Source organism: Labeo rohita, chromosome 8, assembly GCF_022985175.1.
Source record: "Labeo rohita strain BAU-BD-2019 chromosome 8, IGBB_LRoh.1.0, whole genome shotgun sequence".
Lineage (NCBI taxonomy): Eukaryota > Metazoa > Chordata > Actinopteri > Cypriniformes > Cyprinidae > Labeo > Labeo rohita.
Window position 1 is genome coordinate 7,805,477 of NC_066876.1, and position 16,138 is coordinate 7,821,614.

At 36.3% G+C, this 16,138-nt stretch overlaps 2 protein-coding genes across 6 annotated transcripts in view; both read right to left on the reverse strand.

Moving 5' to 3' along the window:
- Positions 1 to 7,840, reverse strand: part of ogdha (oxoglutarate dehydrogenase a) — a 41,810-nt gene extending 33,970 nt beyond the window's left edge. For all 4 annotated transcript variants that reach the window (XM_051116617.1, XM_051116616.1, XM_051116615.1 and 1 more), the window contains exons 1-3: positions 7,675 to 7,840; positions 5,534 to 5,931; positions 909 to 1,097 (exon numbers count right to left, since the gene is read on the reverse strand). In XM_051116617.1, coding sequence (XP_050972574.1) covers positions 909 to 1,097; positions 5,534 to 5,758 — 414 coding nt within the window. In that variant the 5' untranslated portion in view covers positions 5,759 to 5,931; positions 7,675 to 7,840. The remainder of the gene's footprint in view (positions 1 to 908; positions 1,098 to 5,533; positions 5,932 to 7,674) is intronic.
- Positions 7,841 to 9,614: 1,774 nt separating this feature from the next.
- adam9 (ADAM metallopeptidase domain 9) overlaps positions 9,615 to 16,138 on the reverse strand; it is a 56,852-nt gene continuing 50,328 nt past the window's right edge. The window contains exons 18-23 of one of the 2 annotated variants that reach the window (XM_051116619.1): positions 15,930 to 16,035; positions 15,642 to 15,783; positions 13,955 to 14,021; positions 13,464 to 13,493; positions 12,369 to 12,439; positions 9,615 to 11,220 (exon numbers count right to left, since the gene is read on the reverse strand). In XM_051116619.1, coding sequence (XP_050972576.1) covers positions 11,160 to 11,220; positions 12,369 to 12,439; positions 13,464 to 13,493; positions 13,955 to 14,021; positions 15,642 to 15,783; positions 15,930 to 16,035 — 477 coding nt within the window. In that variant the 3' untranslated portion in view covers positions 9,615 to 11,159. The remainder of the gene's footprint in view (positions 11,221 to 12,368; positions 12,440 to 13,463; positions 13,494 to 13,954; positions 14,022 to 15,641; positions 15,784 to 15,929; positions 16,036 to 16,138) is intronic. The other variant, XM_051116621.1, reaches the window with a different exon arrangement.

Here is a 16,138-nt window from a genome sequence, read left to right on the forward strand (position 1 = left end):
ACAGCTACTGAAAGAGCTTACAGGTGGCGATGGATATAAGCGTAGGTGTAAACCAAAAGCTGTACCATTGATTTTTCCCCATAGAGAGTCTAAACGCCCCTGGATAATGAGTGAAATCTGTGCTGAGAAACTCTCTGAGTGGCTGCGCCATCATGACGAGCATTGGCATGTTTACATCCTGCCAGGATGGCATCTAGCGTTTCTTGTCTCTGCCGTTTGTAAGCTCTTTCAGTAGCTGTGGTCTCTAAAAGCCTCAAATGCATCAGCACTAAAGTGGAGAGAACAAATACGCAGGTCTTTAGGAAGTTTTATTCGTCCACAAGCATCTTCCCATTCTTTTCTCCCCTTCCTATCGCTAGGAAAGCTGTGAACACTTGCATTGCTTTTCTTGTTGCCCTTTGACTGAAAATTATGGCCAAAAGACGCACAATGTGGCCTCGTATCAATATTTTATTTTTCGAGTTGTATTGCGTTATAAATTGCGTAAAAAAGCAACAGGTAGCGGTAGTAGCTCACTGCATACAATAAATTCACATCACCAAAATAATGCCGCCCCCATAGTCCAAAATATGTATAAAACGATGTGGATGTAATGGGTCTTCAGTAAGACACAATATATTAAGTCATACATGTCTTAATACCCAGGGTTACCTTTAAAAAATCATTAATGTTAATATTAATTTTCCAATACTGGTCGACCTCTGCTATCTGCTTAGTGAATGTTCTCCTGTAACCTCAAAAAGCATCTGAAGCATCTTTTTTTTTTTTTTTTACAAAATGAACATAGATCTCTTACCTTGTTAAAGGTTCACGCTGCAAACTCATTAAAGGCAGCACTGAGATATCAATTTTAAGCCAGTATTTTTAAAGAAACAAATGCACAGAGGTTTTCAAATCTATGTGTGTACCTGATAGGCCCTGATGAGGGACTGGACTGCCAGATGGTCCTCCACCAGTTTCTCCACATTCGGCTGGGCCCCCACCAGAGACTGGGCCTGAGCAAGCCCGGCCAGACTCACTCCAATTGGAGGAGGACTCTGGTAGGCTGTACCTGGTGGGGCACCAGCATTAGCGTTCCTGAAGAAAATGTCCCAAGACTGGAGGATAGAAAAAAAGAGCCAGGATTAAGTCTCTTTAGGCAGAAACTTAAATTGCAATCAGTAGGTAAAAAAAAAAAAAACACGAACTGTATATGATATTACAGAATCATTTTGCAAAACATCTAATAAAGAAAATAAAAATCTGAAGTGCCTAAACCCTTTAACATGGTACAGAAGTCTGGACTGTTTCACAGTGACAAAAACAGTGTAACAAAACTCCTGGTTTCAATTTCACTAACTAAACATCTGGATTTATTTTGAATATGACTCATCTATAAAACATGAAGTGAATAATTACTGGTGCTGGGCATGGTAAGGCACTAGTACTATTGCTCACACAACAGGTCAGGGACAAGGGGCATTTCGATGAGAAACTTGTCGAGCAACATTTATGCTACAGAAATAGATGGTTGCTACAGACTTTAAATCATGTGGTTTGTTAGAAAAACTAGAAACAGCTGACAGCTGGATTAATACTTATGGATACAGCACCTTAATGCTACTTTGTGTTTGTAAGACTACGGCTCTGAAGATCGATCATAAATGAGCTGGAGATTTACAGTTCATTCACATTCATGTAAACCAGGGGTGGGGAACGTTGATCCTCGAGGGCCGATGTTCCTGCAGAGTTTAGCTCCAACCCTTCTCAAACACACCTGAACAAGTTAATCAAGGTCTTCAGGATACAGGTTGGTTTTTTCTTCTTCTCAGGGTTGGAGCTAAACTATGCAGGGACACCAGCCCTCCACAATCAAGGTTCCCCACCCCTGATATAAACACTGGTCTCTTTTAAACCTTGTGTGCATTCACATGTAATATAATGTCATTTCAATAATGATAGTGTTGGAGCCTTTTGAAAGGTACATTAAGTGATTACAGAGACCTTATTAATGCTTTTTAACACGAGTCAAATTTCACACAAAATGCTCTTTTGCTTGGTGGACAATTCTTTGAGACTTTGCAGTGAGTTTGCAGTAACACAACTAATGACTTTGAACACATGTGGGTTGACATTGTGATTTGTCAAATAGCACGTACTAAACTCAAAGCCTGTCACGTGAGAGAAGAACTGTTTGCAGTTCAGATGCATAGTTATTAGACAAAAGCCCTAGGCAGGAAAGGGTTTTGAAAATTTCTATGCCAATAATTGACTAAAGGGAACACAATACATCAGTATGTTCTGTAAATAAAATGCATAGGGAGCACACAGTGAGTTATAAACCAATCATCATTAATTTCTAATTCATTTTACCAAAAAAAACTGCTTAAGGTATGAATACCTCAGCTCCTAACCATGAGAACAGTGAAATAACTGTTACTTTATAGTCTGACCACAATGCAGAGAAATTAATGTTGTTTGTAAGTATTTTTGTCTTGTTTTGCAAACGTTTAAAGATTCAAGACATATTTACTTGAAGCAAAATGTCTTTTATGCAAAATACATACAAATGGAGTGAGTTAAAACAAAAAACAAATTAATTCAAATAGAAAACAAGTTTTTCCCCACTGACAGATATTTGTTCTTATACCATGGTCTGTCTGAATACTTGATTCTGATTGGCTGGGAGGTATGCATTAAAACCGTTTAATGCACAGGTTAAATCACTGGTTAAATCACTGTTCTATATTAATGTGCTGCTTTAATTGAGAGAGAGAGAGATTGATTGGGATCACAGAAACTCGTCAGTGCTGCCCAGCAAATTTTATTAATAAAATAGCCCAGATACTAGATCGTAACATTATATTCCTCAACGAGGTGGTAAACTTGCTGTTTTTGAAGTAACACGGCTTCATTGTTTGTAGAGAAACACGCTGATGCATGCCCAGTCTTTGTGACCTGAACATGCAAACAAGATCAAACACTCTTAACAAAAAAGGTAAAACAACGACATAAGATGATTTTGAAGTTGAGGGAGAACATGAGATGGGAGTTTTTCGACACACCCTAACTGTCATCATCAGGCAGAGCGAGACAAGACGAGCGTTTGACATTAAAAAGTATATAAATTGTATTATTTTTATGAAAATAACTGATCGTTTCGCTAGATAAGACCCTTCTTCATCGGCTGATATCATTTACAACTGCATTTGGGACCGTTTGAAGCTGTATGGGTGCACCACAGCAGTCCATTAAACAGAGAAAAACCCTGAAATGTTTCCCTCGAAAAACAATTTCTTTACGGCTAAAGAAAGAAAGACATGAACATCTTGGATGACAAGGGGCGAGTACATTATCTGTCAATTTATGTTCTGGAAGTGGACTTCTCCTTGAACAGCTTTAACTTGTTAATGCTTGCAAATGACCATGGTATAAGCGGGATAGTGCACAGCTAGCTTTGCATTAAACAATTTTAATGCACTTTTTGGCCTCCATGTCATGCATTAAAATTGTTTAACGCATAGCTAGCCGTTGCATTATTCTTTACTTGTTTCAAACATAAACATTTAATTTTGTTAAGTTTCTCATACTTCATATCAACATTTTGCATCTCAAGTAAATATATGCTGATTTAAGGTTTAGATCAGCGTTTCCCAACTTCAGTCCTTGCGCAAACAGTGTTCATTGCTCCCTGAGCTTAGTTTCCTTCACTTCGGAACATTCATTCATGGATTTGGGCTGCACCGCTGCCTGCAGCGTCTTCACACACAGACGAAACTTACTAGAGAAGTTTGAAGTGTATATACTTCTATAAATAAATACAATTTAAATTCACATCTTGCACCCTTTAGTGCACTTTGAATGAAACATATACACTCATTTCAAATTGGAATAATGGCAGAATATCCTGTAAGTTCCACTTTGCAGGGCACTCACGGTCAAATAAAACATTGTATGTGGTAAGAGATGCATACAAAATATGCAGAGCCAGGGGAAGCGAGGACTGGAGTTGGGAACCACTGGTTTAATATTTGTAATGTACAGTAAAACAGAAATACTGAGGAACATATTCATTTTTAGCAACGCATGCAACATTTAATGGCATGACGATGTGATTTAGGACCTATTTAAAGGCCTTCATTTTTGGAAGGGCAAATAACGACTTTTTAAAGGGAACCCCTGGTATTAAGACTTGTATGGCTTAATATAACATAAATGATGTCTCTTACTAAAATACACAGTAGAAAACCCATGAAAGATTTACATTGTTAAAAAAAAATAAATAAATAAAAATAATTCACAGTTTATTACATATTTTGGACAATGGGGGCCGCCATTATTCCGATGATGTAAAATGGCTGCACTTGGGGAGCTACTGGGGCTACCTGTTGCTATTTTTACCACAACATAAAAGTGATACGATGACCACAGCTACTTCAAGTGTTTGTACTGGATATTGAGTGAAATCTACACTGAGAAACTCCTTCAGTGTCTGCGGCGTCATGACTCGCGCTGCATGTTTACATCCTGCCAGGATGGCATCTAGCATTTCTTGTCTCTGCCATTTGTAAGCTCTTTCAGCAGCTGTCGTCTAAAAAACAAAACCTCAAAGGTATCATGGCTAAAATGAAGAGAACAAAGACACAGGTCTTTAGAAAGTTTTCTTCATCCACTGGCATCTTCTGGTTCTTTTCTCCTCTTTTTATCACTAGGAAAGCGGTGAAGACTTACATCGCTTCTTTCATTGTCTTTCAACTGAACATTACAACCAAAAGCCACATAATGTGGCATCATGTCAGTATTTTATTTTCCGACTGCAACCATTTTACCCCTCCCCCCCATGGTCCAAAAAATATGCATAAAACAATGCAGATTTTTTTTTTTTTTAACGCTGTAAATCTTTCAAGGGTTTTCTACTACATATTTCAGATAAAAGTCTTAACACCTGGGGTTCCCTTTAAAACCTGCAGAAACATGTTCTATACCAGACGACTTTAAAATAATGTGACGCAATGCAATTTTGTAACACAATTACAAAAATAAAACTAAATTCAAGAATATGTAATTGCCCGAAGGACCGAGGAAATATTTATACATAGAACACTGAGCAAAACATTAACCCAAGATACCCTGGACCTTGTACTCACTTTTAAACTGTGAAGGTGGTTATCGTAACTGAGGTTATTACATAAAACATACTTATTAGAAGTACAGTGTGTAAAAACAACTAAACAATCATTAAGACGTCGTGCGTCAGCGTGTTCTGGAACTGGCACAATCCCATGACTGCTCTAAAAATACTACAGGGATCCCAGTAATGTGACCTTACACACACACACACACGTTGCTACCCAGCGTCTGCAGACAGATGGAAATTCAGTGTATACTTGCATTGGGATAGTTATTGACATTGTTATAACGTTAGGGACTGACAAGGTGACTGGGTTAATGGAAACTGGGAACAGTCAGGAGGACATGACCACTGGCACCACTGAAAGACAGGTCTCTTCATTCCTTCTTCCCATAATCCACCTGCACGTCCTCTGCCTCTTACCTTGTGCACACTCTTGGGATTCTCCAACCATGCATAGTACATCTCCTCGACATAGTTCGAGCTCGTTCCGTTCAGAAACGGCTCCGCAGCCACAGGTGCCGTGTAGCACCTGAATGGCTGAAACGTCCTAGGGGCGGCCGCTGGCCTCTGCTGTGATAGATTTTTAGCAGTCTGTGAGGCCGTGATCGGCCGGAGCCGTGCCGCACAAGTCCTTAAGCGGTGCATCGCAGTCTTTTGAAACGTGCTCCACCCACACTCACAAGGTCGTGGATGTCCCCAGTGTCACAACAGAAAAAGAGAAGTGTCACCTCCTTCTTTAGCTCAAACGGAACAGGCGTTTCCTGGGGAAGATAGTTCCTGAAGCCCTTGACCTTTTAATCCTATCTGTGATTAGCACTCTGAAACAAAAAAGGAATAGAAAAGTCATTAAAATGCATTTTAGCTCAACTAAAAGACACATAGATTACACAGATAGGAAGACACATTTTCCTACAGCTCTGAACGTAATCTCATTTCATATCTGTTTATGCAGTTTCGTGCTTTACGTGGCACAATGGCCGCTTCCAGAGAACAAGCAAAGGTCAAAGAGCTAGTCAAGCTGCCGATAAAGACCATGAGCTCCAGAGGATTCACATTTTTGAGAAACATTACTAAATGTCATGTAATGGAAAAAAGCTTGGGTTTATTTTTTTAAATATACAAAGTGAATGAATTGCAGCAGAATGGTTTTGGCTGGAGTGACGGACATTAAGTTACTCAGAAAATATAAATATACATAGTGTCTGTCAAATGATGAAAGAAACTAAATGAACTTTGAATTTATTTTTCACCCTGCTGATATGAGATGCTTTGCCAGTAAACAAGAACTCGGACGACAGTGATGTAATGAGGTTAGGACGACTTTTGATTCTTGTAAGTGTAGTTGCAAAATGCACATTTTTTTACTAATGCACAAAGAGAACTGAGGGGCAAAGGTGAGTCTATTTTAATCACCCAAAAACATACAACAGATTACATGCTGAACAGAATTAAAAACATCTTTTATCACATGGCTAACTGATATGTAATTTATCATTTTTCACAATATGTAACATGTCACCAGGAGTGTAGAAAACACGTGTGAATAAAATCACACACCATTTAAAGGATGTTACACTACATACCATTGAACCTCCGCTACAAGTGACTTCTTTTTGAGTATTGAGTATCTTAATGATAATGAGTATTGAGTATCTTAATGAGGTATTTCTAGCATCACTGAATTATTAATTTTTATTACAACAAGCTTTATGCAACTTTTTTCCTCGCGTTTTAGCAAAGCATTAGCTTTCCTTCCTACCTAAGGTATAAATCACACCCTCTGGCTGCTGCTGTAATCTAATCTAAAGCTATGCTCTGGTTCATTTAAAAGAATAACTGTTAGCGGTGTTCCGCTAAAATGAAACTGCTATGACCATGTGGCTGAAATAAACATGGACCCCTTCTCTCCCTCCACACGCCTATGTTTTGACCTTGCGTCCACATTCCACTCCCCTTGCCGAGCCGCTGAACCCCGCCCGCCCACTGCTGCGTTTCATAGCGCTCATTGGCTGAAGACTCCTAGCCCCGCCCACCGGACATGCCTAGTGGAAGGTTAATGGAGACAGGGAGTGTCAATCATTATGTCCTTTCACTAAACATGGGTCTTATGAAAATATTAGCAGCCCATGCTAACCGTCAAATCAGAGGCCGATTCTGGATTGCAGTGATACAGCTTTAAATTATATTACCACGTTGTTGTTTTGTGCGACTGTTGAACGTGTCTGTTTAATGAATAAAGACACAATACTTACGTGTTTCTTGTGTGAACCGCAACACATTAAGCTAGCAACAATAATGAGCTAATTTAAGGTCGGTACCTTTTTAACTGGATAGTTTAATATTCTTTAGCCAACGGACTGACACATAAACACCGACTTGCGTCATCAAATATCAGGTAACTTTTTGTCAAACCAAACAAGAACGTCTGCCATGCTAATATGAAAAAATGAAGTGAGAAACGCGTCTCCTCGTTGGGTAATTTGCCGACGTTGTAATCAAACGTCCATTTAAAGACGGGTGGAAGTCTGTACGTAAAACAACAAAGAAAAAAAAACACTTACTTGTGTTGGCAGCCCGTGTAAACTGGTCGTGCACCGGAGTTGGAAACGGCTCCGCTGACCCCCTGCGCTGCTCGAGAGAGTGACAGTAGAGAACACTAGAACAGTTCCGTCATGAAGAACGTCAGCCGCTCCCGACGTCACTTCTAGATTTCGCGCGGTATTTTTACTCGTAGTCCAACTCATTCCCGCGAATCAGTTCTTTCGAACTGTTCTTACCAAAGAACCAATTAAAATCGATTCTGCAGTTCTTTACAGAATAATTACGTCATCACGTGACATCCGGCAATCCGAAATAGATGTTCCATTTATGTTGTTAAACAAAACTAACAATATTATGCATAGCTACTGAAAAAAGTTTTGGCATGTTTTAATAAAACCATTTGACTGTTAAAGATATGCTTTCATGTGCTTCTAGAAAGTTTGAATTTACGACGTGATGTGTGTGATTTCAGTCAGAGTAAAATATACAGTTTCACCTTTCATGTGGAGAGGAAACGTCATAATACATAATAAATGAGCAAAGGATGTACATAAGATGTGTAAATTATTATGCATTTTTATCATTTTCGTGCTTCAGAGAATTGCAAATTAATTTTTGTCACAGGACTGTACATGTGTTTTTATAACCCAGCAAAAAGCAGTACTGATATTGTTATCTAAATTTATAACTATTAAAAAGGTTTTAAAATAACACTAAAATAAGATAAAAAATCTATATTTTAGATGGAAACCTTTTTAGATGAAACAATCAGAAACGCTGCCTTGTTAACTAAGTACTAAAACTACTAAAAACAAACAAAAATGCAATAAAGCTAAGTAGAAATATGTAAAACAATAATATTAAACAAAATTACTAAAACTTGAAAAATGAAAATAAATAACACTTATGAGTAAAATCTATATTTTAGATGAAAACCCGTTTAGATGAAAAAATCAGCTGAAGTATTAAAACTATACTAAAAACTAACAACAAATTGCAATAAAATAAAGCCAAGCAGAAATATGTTTAAAAAAAATGGAATAAAAATGTTTCAAACCTGAAAAATTAAAACTAAAAATATTTTTGTCACATTGGACTGTATTTTATAAACCAGCAAAAATGAGTGCTGGTATTATCTAAAACTAACTATTAAAAAATGTTTTTATTATTATTAATTTAAACACTAAAATAAGATGCAATCTAAATATTAGATTGAAACCTTACAGAAAAATGTGAACAAAAATCAGAAATGCTGTAACAAATAACAAATACTGAGCTGAAGTACTGAAACTACTAAAACAAACAAAAAATTCTATAAAATAAAGCTAAATAGAAATATGTAAAAAAAAAAAAAAAAAACACTAATAAAAATGACAAAAGCACATATGAAAATGACTAAAACTTAAGTAAAAATAATTAACACTAAAATATTAATAAATACTAAAATAACACTGACCATTAATAGTATTTTCTAATAGCCTTTTCACTTTTGTGTACGAAAAGTACAATTTTTTATTATCAATAATTTGTAAATGTTCAGTTAACATGTCTGACTAGTTCATGACACAGATTAACTAAAAATATCAGGCTCACAAAATAGTAACACTTTACAATAAGTTTCATTAGATAGTTAAAGCAATGTGAATTAACAAACAATAAACAACTGTATTTTCATTAATAGATAAACACTAATAAATGCATTGCTCATTGTTTATTCGTGTTAACCAATACATTAACTAATGAAACCTTATTGTATAGTGATACCCATAAAATATTTGCGTATGAGTTAGATATCACTAGTCTCAGATGAACTAATATGCTTAAGTAATATATTTTTGCTTATTTATATGGTTATATAAGTATGCATGATGAAAGCACTGAGTATCAGGCCAGTAGCTGATCAATCGTACTTATCTGCAATGCTGTGCCAATTATATTTAAAATACACTTTATAGCATGATTAAAAACATACCAGTGATTTTATTTTCATATGCAAAAACCAAAACCGTCACTATCACACTGAAGGTAGCCCAAAATGACTCCTTGATCCATAAAACATCAAATAATCCAGAACCCACAACTGCTACCAGCTGCTCGACCTGTTAATACACACAAATGGAAATGCAGTGCAAGAGGGGGGAACTTAACAATATCATCCATTCAGTCAATCATACACATTAACATAATACACAGATGTAAAATAACACTCGTTGTTATCAGACATGTATTGTATGGCACTTGGTTGATTTTGCAATGATGGAAAAGTCCTAGTATGAGGATACTGTCCAATGTGCTCTACAACAGACATGTTACAGCGGTTTGTGTGTGTTTGTTTGTTTGCGGGTGCATGACTTTATACACATACTCTACCGCTTGTGGTATTTCAGTCATCACAAACAGAGAAGTCTATGAAACATGCAGACAAAAAGGTCTTTTTGTTCTTATTTAACAGTTTCAGCAAGGAAGAGACTTTGTGTTTATGGCATAGTATGTGATATCATGCATAAAGTCATGTAGCCCTTAAAAACAATAGGAGAAATGCTTCTATTTTGCTTTTGTTATTGTCTGTATTTTGGGAAAAAAAAAAAAAAAAAAAAAAAAGTTAATACCACAATAAAACCAGCAGTCAAACATAAAGTATCACAAAAACAAGTTTTCATGTTTACCTGATTTTTACCTCATCGGGGACAGAATTTCACTCGGCAAATAAAGTAAAAATAGATTATCTATAAAAGTTGTATATAAATAAAAGTATGTAAATGTATAAATGGTAAAATTATATATTCAAATCACTGTGTCGGGTTGCAACAATTTCAAATGATAAAAACATTGACATGTCGTGCACTGCAATATGAGAAAATCTAAATTATGAATATTATGCGCCACAGTGCAATAAAAAAGTGATTTGCAGTTACCATGGGCCACTCAGATCATACTAATGACTCGATAACCTTGTAAAATCATAAGGATGCCTCATAAACTAAATTATCACATGTGCCTTTATATTACGTTTTTTGGGGGAAAAATATATTTTGCACCATAAAGTGTTTTTTTTTTTTTTTTTTTAAAAAAAAGGGGAAACAAATGAATATTTTTAAAGCCAGCCTATGATCAAAGGGTCTCTGTACATTCTTATAAACAGTGGATATTACTGAAGTGCAATCAGTCGCAGTGGTCCTATATAGCACATAAGAATCGTAACACAATTAAGGAGATCGGTGTGTTGCCATAGACATCTTTTGTCGGGTGACACGTGGGTGGTGTTTAATCGGATAAAGAGTTTTCTCGCTCCCAATCACGCACTCTGTAGGAGGTTTGTTTCGCAACAGTGACTGTCTCTTGGTTTGATTGACAGTTGACAGCTGTTTACAGACGGAGGGGGAGAGCAAGTGGGGGAGAGGATGCGACCACCTGATTCCTCCTCGACTCCTCCCACTGCACATTTCACACTTGGCCCGTCCATCCCAGACAGAAATACAACTGTCAGTCGGACGTGGGTCGTGTGTTATACTGGGGGTGCAGGCGCTGGTCTCTGAGGCATAAGATTTTGGGTTGGAGCAGGTGGTCTGTGGAGGGTGGACAGAGTACAGGACTAAAGTCAGAAATAAGATCAATTAAAAGTGGATTTAAAAGTAATTAAACAATTAAAAGTAGATTTCATGACTAGGACATGTGTAGGCAGCTCTAAGTTGGAACATAGTCCACTACTGTTCAAAAGTTCAGGGTTGGTAAGAACATTTATAGCACCTTGCAATGTATATTATTGATGGAGACATGTATTAAATGTATTGAAGAAAGAGTAATGGAATATATTTACAGTATTTTTTGTGTTTAAGCTATAGTAGTCTAAACACATTTATACTTGTTTTGCAGTGCTATATTTATGGTTTTAATTGATTATCATGATCTAAATGTATGCTCTTATGGAAGAATAATTCACCATATAAAATATGGTTGGTACAATTTCATACTGATATTGCTTATTTTGATAATGAACATAAATCAACATCTGCATCATAACTCAAGCTACTATCAAATGTGTATTTCTAAGAGACAATTTTTTTATTATTAATATTATGAGGCAATACAAACCTGTTTCTTGATTTGAAACAATATTATTCATTAGAACATGTAGAACTAAATTATTTTTTCTTATTATTTTTTAAATTTATTTTGTTAAGGAAAAGTGACTGGAAAAGTGTAAAGAATGCAAAAATGTGAAGTGTTTGTCATGTTTTGACAGTTAAAAACCACAATTATCCATCTGGTGTTTACAACTGCATCGTGGACGTGCATCCCAGAGCCTGTGCTACATGAGCTTTTGTGCTTAAAAAGTATTAAAAATTTTATTTTCCAAAAAAAATGACTGATCGTTTCGCTAGATACGACCCTTCTTCCTCGGCTGGGATCGTTTAGAGCCCTTTGAAGCTGCATTTAAACCATATCAGTCCATTATATGAAGAAAAATCCTGAAACGCTTTCCATAACCATAGTTCCTTTATGACTGAAGACAGAAAGACATGAACATCTTGGATGACAAGAGGGTGAGTAAATTATTTGCGAATTGTTGTTCTGGAAGTGGACGTCTGCTTTAATGTCTTTACTGTCACTTTTGAACAATTTAATATGTGTTCTTGGTGAACAAAAGTACACATTTCTTTAAAAAATGTTTTTTACTGACCCCAATGTTTTGAACAGTATTGTATATTATTACCGTGCAAACGGAGGTGGTGGCGGTCTGGTGGCATAAGATGGCACAGCAGCTGATTTATTAGTCTGAACCACCTGAGAACAGATAGAAACTCTTGTTACTACTGAACAAATATGGATGACAGGTAACTTAAGAATAAATTAACTAAACTAAATTACAATGAATAAACATGAGTCAGGGTTAAAGGGATAGATCAGCCAAAAATGAAAACCCTCATGTTGATTCCCCCTACTGACGACCATAGTATGAAAGAAAAATATTATGGAAGTCAATGGGAACCATTAACCATTGTTCAGAGTATCTTCTTTTGTGTTTAACAGAAGAAAGAAACTCATACAGTTTTGGAATAACTCGAGGGTGAGTAAATGACGACAGAATTTTCAACCCTTTAAGTCTTTGTTCAGTGACATAATAACTTAAAGGGTTCCTTTATGCACCATTAGTCATTGTCCATAAATAACGCACAGTTATACACATTTTACACTCACATGGCCATTTAAACTATTCAGTACAGCATAGTACAGTACATTCTTATGAATATTAAATAACTGGGTAACTGCACACTGATGCATTTAACCCAATTACACAAAAAGAAAATGACCTTGATATGTCAAATTATGAATATCCACGAATATCCATGTTACATAATTTCAGATCCTCCTTTAGAGGATTAGAGCAGAAAGATATGAAAGCTCTGAAAGAAAATTCAAAGGTCAGAGTTGCACAATAGCAATGAAGTGCTGACATGAGAATTAATCTTGTTAGTAAGTGTATGCCAAGATAGGGTTAGCAGGAGTAAATCAGAGAGATTAGAAAAAATGGTTTTTATTAATTTTATGTATTTAAATAATAGTAATAATAAATTAATATATAATTAATACTTTTTAAAAATGAAATATTATTATTAACGAGCAAGATGGTTGTTGCTTTGAGAGTAGCACAGGGCTTTTGTCCTTCTTACAAAAGACAAATGTAGGGAGAGAAAGAAAGGTTAGGAACAGTGCAGTGAAGCAGAGACTGTATAAGCAATAGCAGCAGAGATGCCCCACAGTACAAATACAGTAAACTCTCTTATATAAACAGTATGCAGTTATTTACCTCTGCTGGTGGCAATAACTGAGCCTGGTGCTTTATCATAAAAGAGAAAAAGAGAGGAGCCTGGTCATTATGTATATATCAGCAGCAGACGAGCTCAAAATAGAGACATTCTGCTATTGTCTAGAACTGCAACATTTCATGACTTCAGTTAAACGTGAAGGACAGATCACTTCTCAGAACCTCCCATGAATTGTTCTTTCCAAATATTTGTCAGTCTGGAAGTGTAATGTTTAACAAGGATTGTTTCAAATTTGTTTTCCCTCTTCACGCACTAATGAACCGATTTACTAGCTGGTTAAGTCTGTTGCAGTATCATTCCTCAGGCGTTCAGTGGGACAGTCGTACAGATGTGTTATGCTGAAAAACATCTCATATCTAAAGGTGAAGTACTATAGGTTAGTTACACTAGCTTTGTTAGCACTACATTGATTGTGTTAAACGTTGGCGGTGTGGTAGTCAGTAAACAGTCCTGCTGTGCAGAGGTCACTCACCCCATCCTTCACTATACTGCTGGGGTTTCCCCGCTGGGACACAGTAGTCTGCGGTCTGCTGTCAGCTCTGAGGAACAACCAAAGACAGCTGATCAGTATTAATACTACAAACATCTAGGTTATACTGAACACACTAAACATCATTTGTTCAATACATTTCAACAGCAACAACAAAAAAATGAATGTACAACATTATTCAGATCTGGACATATTTGTTTGTGGAGAAAGTCTTGCAGGGTTTCTGCATGTTTTATGAGAGTAAATTTAAGACTTTTTAAGACCAACTAAAGAAAATTTAAAGAAAAATATAAATCAAAGGAAAAACAACACAGAAATATGTTCTCTAAGTATAGTTTGAGTTTTACTTTCACTTTCAAATTAGCAGCAATTCAGCATCTAGCGATTGTTTTTAGTTCATTTCGGTTTTCCCTCTTTTCCACACTTTCCTTCAGTAAAAGCGCTGTGCACATTTTACTTTAAAATTAGCGGCAATTCAGCGTCAAGCAGTTGTTTGTTTTTAGTTCGTTTGAGTTTTCCCACTTTTCTTCACTTTCCTTTGTTTTTAAGTAGCTTGTAAAAGCGTTGTGCATATTTTACTTTCACTTTTAAATTAGCAGCATTAACGTAATGTAATGTAACATAACGTAACGTAACGCAACGACCTTTTATTAACAAAACGAATAAAAAAACCCCCACCATGTTATATGCCTAATATAAAATAATAACTTGCACAAAGTTGAAATATGTATAAAAAACTGAAAATCAGTAAACACTGTGTAACCAAATAACTAAGAAACGTAAAATAAGAAAGATTGGAAGCACGGCATTCGCCTTGATGTAACACATATTAAAAAAAATAAATTACAGAGTTTAAATAAATAAAATCAGCAAACACTGTGGAACCAAATAAATATGAAACTAATCACCTTAGAATAATGACAGAAGTCAACAGGGTTTTGAAAATTCAAAATATTTTTCAAACAGGCACTTTTGCGTTTTGTTTTGAAACTCTTCCACCATAGTCTTTCTGACTTCTCTCTTCTTGTCAGTCAGCTCGACTCACTCTCTTCAGGTGATAAATGAAATCTGATCTGTGATGCGACTGTTGTTCGGCACATTGCATTGAGCAGCTATGTTCAGTTTTAATTGTATTGTCTGTTCTCTAACTGAACTAAATGATTATTACTATAAAAAAAAATCAAAACGACAAGTTCTTCTTTGAGTGACTGACAGATGAAGCAGAACATACCACCATCTACCGCATATTGTTTAATAAATGTTGAGCAACCTAAGCCATGTAGCACAGAAATTACGCTTTTACTTCACTTTAGAATTAAACACAACCCTCACAAAAATGAATGCCATGATCATATGAATTTAAGACTTGCTGCTCTGATTTAAGACCTTTCCAAGGCCTTAATTCACGGAAAAGCAATTTAAGACTTTTTAAAGACTTTTTTTAAGACCTGCAGAAACCCTGTCTTGAGTATTTGCTGTTGAATGCTTAATTCTGATTGGCTGGCAGATTCAAATTCTGATTCCTAACTCCTTTGACCTAAAATACTGTATTGAAGAAGTAATTCAACAGTCATTCACTGTTGTAAATATCAGCTTATCATATTGGGTTTGTTGAGGACGCCGTTACATTGCAGTGAAAGGTCGTGTTTACGTCACTCGGTCTACTCACTCATAGCCCTGAGAGCGTTTCTTTCTGAAAAAGCGTCGCTTCAGATCGTTCCTCTTGAAGAACACATACAAACCCAATGCCAAGAGAGGAAGAATCAGGAAAAAGAACACAAGCAGACCATCCCTTGTGGAAGTATCTTTATCTGCGTGAAAGTCAGAGAGAGGAAGATTTTTAATTTAACATAGCAGATTTCACCTGAGTTGATCACATTTACAGATGACGTGTGTTAAAAGTACTGATAACCCTCTGTGAAGTGCTAGCTTGTTGCTGTTGTTTAAGCAGTCTTACCGTTCCAGGTGGGGCCGCTGTCGATGCTTCCTCCATAACCAGAGGCCTCACAGAACGGAGGAGCCCAGCCGTATTCACAGTGGCAGTTTTTATTGCTGTTACACACCTGAAGCACAAATACACACACTCAACACATTTAATGTGAACTCTAGGTATTTAGGATTTCAAAATGTACAACAGTACATTTAAAATGATGTGTATGTAAAAAG